This window comes from Pinus tabuliformis, chromosome 2_2 (assembly GCF_031772625.1).
Source record: "Pinus tabuliformis cultivar Carrire ecotype Pingquan chromosome 2_2, CPIR1, whole genome shotgun sequence".
Taxonomy (NCBI): Eukaryota; Viridiplantae; Streptophyta; class Pinopsida; order Pinales; family Pinaceae; genus Pinus; species Pinus tabuliformis.
Genome location: NC_142300.1, coordinates 1304834571 through 1304841596, shown reverse-complemented (window position 1 = coordinate 1304841596; position 7026 = coordinate 1304834571). Strand labels below are relative to the sequence as shown.

Genomic DNA, 7026 nt, shown 5'->3' with positions numbered 1-7026 from the left:
ATTCCAGAAAGGAATCCTTCCTTGGCATGGTCCATATATATTAATAATGGTAAAAGGGAAATCAAAATCCGAAGATTGACACTCAATCCCCATCACCTGTTTCATTCCCCATTGATTCTGGATCTTGATTCTGCCTTCCCTGATCCCCACTGCCAATCCTCCAGAATGACCATCAGCATCCAGAGCTGTGAATTCCCATCCTGGGAGAAGGCTTTTGAGCATTGATACTATGTCCTCCCCTTTTCCCAGGGTCTCCTGGAGAAGAATTACATCCGCCTTGGAGTTCAAAACTAACTCCATCGGGGCCCGTTTTTTGGGTTTACTGGCTAAACCCCTACAGTTCCAAGAGGAAATGATCATTTTAAAACAGAGCCGGGGCTTTGCACTGCTCTAAGTGCCCCTGTGATGGAAAGCTGCTTCCCATCTGCCACATCATAAATAGCCTGGGCTTTGGCCGCTGAGAGTTTAGACTTCCTACCCCTTTTTTTCCCGGGCTGGGACTGAGAGTTTAGACTTCCTACCCCTTTTTTTCCCGGGCTGGGACTGAGAAGGGGATGGATCAATGCCCCCCACAGAAGGATAGGAACCGGGTTTTGTAACCAGGGAGCGAAGGTTATAAGGGCAATGGGGAAGCTGGGCCTGGGAGGGGGGATCATGGCAACACCCATCACTATTCAAATCCAGGGAAGGAATAACAGCCGATAAATTTTCAATACAATTTTTAATACAATTTTCCAAATTGCCATCAATCGAGCTTACATTTTTAACAGTAAATTCGGGGAGGGGAGGATTATTGGGCAGATCCGCATCTATACGATTATCCAAACATTCACCTTTATTTGCAATAAGAGGAGAGAGGGATGGATTCAAAAGCATACCCTTTTGATCCTCGACAGTGCTTGGAGTTGTGCTTGGAGACTCCTCGACCGCGGGCTTCGCTGCTTCCTCTGGGAGCGCTCCATCTTTCAACAGGTCCTTCGAAGGTTCCAGAATGTCAGCTTCCTGTGCGTGGCTCCCCTGTTGCAGATCTATGTCCATTAATTCCTCCTCCTGAGTTACAGAGGCCTCTTTGTTGTTTTGATGCTGAGAACGCTGATAGATCATTTCCGTCCTCTCCCTCGTTCGCTGGAACCTCCTCCTCCGTCTTCCCAATGGGCATTCCTTGGCCAGATGCCCATATTCGTGGCATCGATGACAACGGAACGGCAAATACTCATAGTCCAAGATTTGTTCGAAAACATAGTCCTTATATTGAAGATTGATTTTCTCTGCCAGACCTCCGCTAGGATTAAGGCTTACCAGGATCCGCGCCATGGCTCTGTTGTTTGTTTCCAGAAAAGACATGTCCGTCTCTAAGTAAGTCCCCAGTCTATTCCCGATCGCCTTAAACACTGATTCGACCCAGAGGAAAGATGGCAAGCCTGGAGCCCTTACCCATACCGGAAAGACATCCACTTTTTCATGAGCTGGATCGAACATGGGGCTCCAATTTTTGAACAGCACTGGAATGTGCCCAAGAGACCAGTTCCTCTGCAATACCCATTCTGCCGCCTCTTTGGATTCGAAACGGACCGAGAACCAACCTTTTGGGAGGTCAGGACCCATAAATCTCTTATTAGATCCGTTTTCCAGTTCTACTTCCCCCAGGATTTGATGAATTCAGAAGAAAAAATCTTCCCTCTTACTCTGCCGACCAGAGTACTTTCAGCAACCTCCAACACTTCTTCAATTTTGACGTCCATCCCCAGGACCAGGTTTCCTTCAACCCCTTGAGATTTAATCAATCTCTGTTTTTTCCTTTGCCCCTCTGAGATTTTTGTAACTCTGGGTATGTCTCCTGGGCCTTCATTCTCCTGCTGCCCTCGATAAACGCTAGGCCCGGGGGATTGGGGAGTAAGGCTAGCCTCCAAGCAATGCTCCTTTGACGAATTTAGAAGAAAATTTAGGGAATCAAGACGAGTCTGATTGGTTACCTGAGACCCCTGAAATGACCGCCTATCATCCCCCTTTGGATCCTGGGGTTCTTCAGGACGCTGATCCGGCCCTCCTCGCTCTTTTGCACTATTTCTGCCTGCAGCAATTGAAGCCCTTGTGATGGGAGCCGAACTTCTTGCAATTCCAACCGGGCTGTGCCCTAGCTTCGTTCCTAAGGTGACGATGTCTTCCAAACCGCCTGAGAGGACTGGTTCTACAAACCCTAGAGGCCCTTTACTTCCGCAAGGGGGATTGATCGAGATTGTCTGCGGGTTCTTCTGACTCGAGGGTTGGATCGAATGTTGAAGCTTACCTCCCTGGAACACCTTTACCGTTTCACACTGGTCCTTAGGCGGTATGATGGGTGTATGGTTCTGTTTCTCCGGCTCCGAACAGAACGGACGTGTGGTTAGGGTTTCCACCGTCCCGAAGTAATGTTCAACATTCTGGGGAGTTGGGTCTTTCCCCCAAACGGAGAGAATATCTTCCATGGACGGGTCAAGATCGATACCCTCCTCCGCGATAACCATGGTTACTAGCTGGAAAACAGTCGCTGTCGGGATGTCGGGTGCTGAGAAATCACGGACCGTAAAAACTGTTTCTGTTTTCCCCCTGCAGGTAATTACCTTCGAGCTTTGCCGCTGCAGTGCCCTCCAGGTGTCTGTCCTTTGCTGAGGAAACCTCCACCTGCCGATCTACCCTAACTACTACCGGGACGGGAGCGACTACCGAAATCCTACTCCCCGTCCATCGTTGTTGGGCCCTAACCTCGGCCCTACGGGCCTAGATCTGGCTCTGCGCCAGCTGCCGAGGCCTCCCTGTTACTGTGCTCCATCCTTCGTTCCCCTCCTCTTCACCCTTGAATAATGTGGATGTTGCATTTGAAGATTTTCGAGAATGTGCCAATCCTTCAACCCTCTTACTATATATATATATATATATATATATATTTGTGAATATCTAAATAAGTCTTAATATATAGAGATTAATATAAACTAACTTTTACATATTAATCCCTGGTATTAATATATAGAGATTAACATTTTAGTATGTATGTTAATAAATATACTACTAAATAGCTAAACAATTATCAATATAAACAAAGGTAATATATATATATATATATATATATATATATATATATATATATATATATATATATATATATATATATATATATATATATATATATATAATCATATAAAATCATGTAAAAATTAATGAGTATCCTACTATAATGTTATTAAAGTTAATATAGAATTAAGTATTTACGGTACCAAAATAAAAGAAAATCAAAATATATTAGAAAAGTTGGGAAAACAATTAGTTAAAAGAATAACATATTATTATTATTATCTAATTTTAAATTGGTGTATGGAGCCATTTCAGCAATTTGACTATTAGTTCTACGAAGGCATACATACTTTACCCCCTCTAGTTTTGAACCTGTAACCTCTTAGGAGGAAACACATGCTCTTAACCATTTAAATAACTTACCACAAATATATTAATACTACAAATAAATTAGAATGTAGGTTAATAAAAATGAAAAGAAAGGATTCTATATAAAAATATTATCATATGGGTAGCTAAATATTGATAATTATTAAATTAAGGTAATTAACAATCATAATAAATTATTAGATAATTAATATATTGAAGAATATAAGTAAAATTATAGAAATTCTACCTTTGAAAAAAGAGGAAAGGGATAATCCAAAAGACAAAAGAGATTTAGGGATAGGCTAATTTAGCAATATAAATTAATCATAGAAAGAGAAAAGATTAAAAAAAGGGTAAAAGAAAGGAAAGGGGAGGAAGAGGGGAATGAACAATTTTGAAAAAAAAAAAAAAACTTTTAGGAGGAAGAAAATTCAAAAGTAACAATGGGAATCCAGTTCTTACTTATTTTCCAACCATCATTTTTGTTGAGATTTCTTAGTGTTTTTCAATTTCAATGGCTTCCCTAAAAATCCTAGAATGAGTGACCGATTTTGGTAAGGATCTTGAAAGTTTTCAATGAAAATGTGGTAAAGGATCACGAGCTGAGTGTACAGAGGGGCAAAGAAACCCCACGTATTGACTTGGGTTGACTTGAGTGAGGAGGTGCGATGAGTATTGACTTGACTCGAGTGGGCTAGAAGGCCAACTGGCAGGCGTTTACAGGGTACCGAACGTATCGAAACAGGCGTCGATTTGGAAAATCGAAAGGATATTGACTTGACTTGAGGTTTGTAGAAGAGAGCAGAAACTGGCCAAAAAAAAGTTTTCCACCGTCCAATACACGCTAAGAAATTAAAGTCTCTAGCGTATTGAATGGGACTTGAGTGGAGCATAGGGGCCAATTAATCAAATAGATTGGGGCAAAGAAGGCAGTAAGAAGTTTCCTCATAATGAAAACCAGAGAGACTAACGTCCTCACAGGCCTGAGCTGTCCGTATTGGCTTGACTTTAATGAGAGAAAAAATGGGGAAACTAATGCCAAAGATACAGAGACATATTCAGAGGAAATTTTAAAAACGATTCGAAAGGTAAATAATGTCTGCAAATTATTATAATTAAAATTATTTCGGATGTTTAGAAATCATTATAATTATAGATATTATAAAATAAACTTAACCTTTGATTTTCATCTTGTAAAGTTTGTTTATTATTTTCAAGTCCGTGACAGTGAAAACCAGGGATGTTTGTGCGGCTTAGCCCAGAAAAATGCGAGATTGGAGAAAGAAAAATTCCATCGTCCAATACACGCTAGACAAATTCCATCGTCCAGTACACGCTAAGAAAATAAACACGGAAAATGAAAGACAGATATGGATTTAGGAAATCGGAAGGCAGTTACAGATCTCTAGTGTATTGACTTGGACTTGAGTGGAGCATGGGGGCCAATTAATCAAATAGATTGGGGCAGAGGGGCAAAGAAGGCACGAAGAAGTTTCTTCATAATGAAAAGCAGCTGTATTGAGAGAGACTAATGTAGTCACAGACCTGAGCTGTCCGTAGAGCAAAGGGGCAAAGAAATCGACTCTAGTGGAGCAGAAGGGGCAGAGGAGCTAAAAAAATCGGGGGAGTATAGTGACGCTGACGCCGTAGAAAATTTGTGGCAATAAACGAAGAAAAAGGTTGGAACAAAGACGAATTCTACGCAGGATTTCTATATATATGGAACGCATGATAGCTAAGAACACACAACTCAGAGCATTTGAAGTATTGTGTAGTGTGAGTGGTAGAAATGGATCTTCTGGTGATGTTATTGCTGCTTCTGTGCATGGCTGCCTCTCTGCCTGCAGCGACGTCTATCAATCACTCGGCGTGGAAGACATATTCCCATTCTCCGCGTCGGGCATATGCAGATCATCATCAAGATCTGTATTCCCGTCCTCGTCATCAGGGAACTGAGTTATATGGCCACATGCCACGTGGATTCACTTCTCTCCCACGTCACTCTGATTCTGAACGAATAGAGGAGGAAGGTGATCAATTCATGGTGTCATCAATGGAGGCTCGGGCTCAGGAGAAAAGCGACCTCGATGCTCTTTTGTCGTTCAAAAAATTCATCGTATCAGATCCATATAGTATCCTCTCCAACTGGACGGCGGAGAATTCCGAGAACCTGTGCTCGTCATGGTATGGTATTCACTGCCGACATCATACCAAGATAGTGGTCGGCATAGACCTTTCGGGGATGTTCTTGGAAGGTACCCTTTACCGCAACCTTATAAATTCACTCTTTAATTTATTTTTGTTGCACTCTTTTAATCATTCTTTCTGATAATTTTTCCATTCCATTTGAATCATTCTTTCTGATACTTATTCCACAGGAAGAATTCCAGCCAAGATTGGCCAGCTTAAAGCGTTGCGAGCACTTGACTTGAGCAGCAATCAACTCTCAGGTTATATTCCGGTGGAATTGGGCAAGCTGCAAGCGTTGCGAGCACTTGACTTGAGCGACAATCAACTCTCAGGTTCTATTCAACGACTTGATTTATTTTTGTTGCACTCTTTGGATCATTTTTTCTAGATTGACCATTGCGGGCTCTTGACATGCTACAATAAACTCTCAGGTTCTATTCCAGTGGAATTGGGCAAGCTGCAAGCGTTGCGAGCACTTGATTTGAGCGGCAATCTACTCTAAGGTTCTATTCCAGTGCAATTGGGCATGTTGCAAAAATCAGAGTCCCTAGCTCTAGAGGAAAACAATTTCACAGGCAGTATACCACGTCAGTTGGGAAATTTGACACAGTTGAGACACCTCTCATTTTCTCGTGACAATATGAACATGATGGCTTCTATTCCTTTTGAAATATTCCAGCTTCCCCTCCAATCTCTTTTTCTTGGCCTTCGCTTAACCATACCTAAAGCCATTGTGAACTTGACCTCCCTGACCGAGTTAGAGATATACGAAAATAGTTTCACCAACATACCCCATGAAATCGCCGATTTGAGTAATTTGACGAGATTACTTCTTTGGGATAATATCCTCACCAGCATACCCGCCCAAATCGCCAATTCCAGTAATTTGATGAGATTAGAGCTTTGGTCAAATAACCTCACTACTCACGTATTTAAAGTCATTGCTAATTTGACCAAGTTGAACCATTTGACGGTTGTTGATAACATGTTTATTGATAGTAGTCATGTCGCTATTTCCAATCTTACCAAGTTGATCGAAATAGACTTTTCTTTCAACAAGTTTATGAGCAATATTTCTATAACTTGTAGTGATTTGACTAGATTGACTTATCTAGATATTTCTGGAAATGGATTTACTGATAGCATCCTCATAGAACTTGTCAATTTGTCTCAGCTGACCCACCTAGATCTTTCAAAAAACAATTTCATTGGTAGCATTCCTCTAGCTCTTAGTAGTTTGTCTCGATTGACCTTCCTAGATTTTTCTCGAAACAATCTCATTCATATCCCTGTGACCCTTTCCAATTTGACTCGGCTGACCTCCCTAGATCTTTCTGAAAACAATCTCACATGTAGCATCCCTATGACCCTTTCCAATTTGACTCGGTTGACCTCCCTAGATCTTTCTCAAAACAAGCT

The 7026-nt window shown here is 41.5% G+C and overlaps 1 protein-coding gene across 1 annotated transcript; it reads left to right on the top strand.

The window, feature by feature from the left end:
• Positions 1 to 5159: 5159 nt before the first annotated feature.
• LOC149198282 (uncharacterized) lies at positions 5160 to 6060 on the top strand. The gene is made up of 2 exons (XM_089404109.1): positions 5160 to 5672; positions 5796 to 6060. Exons 1-2 carry the CDS (start codon positions 5207 to 5209, stop codon positions 5993 to 5995), a joined length of 666 nt encoding a protein of 221 aa, XP_089260235.1. The 5' UTR covers positions 5160 to 5206; the 3' UTR covers positions 5996 to 6060.
• The last annotated feature ends 966 nt before the right edge of the window (positions 6061 to 7026 follow it).

What these genes read in the sequence shown, in the direction of transcription:
- LOC149198282 (XM_089404109.1), top strand. Translation starts at nt 5,207, where the DNA reads ATGGATCTTCTGGTGATGTTATTGCTGCTTCTGTGCATGGCTGCCTCT. An exon ending in TTCGGGGATGTTCTTGGAAG is followed by an intron (nt 5,673 to 5,795) that starts GTACCCTTTACC and finishes CTTATTCCACAG; the next exon opens with GAAGAATTCCAGCCAAGATT.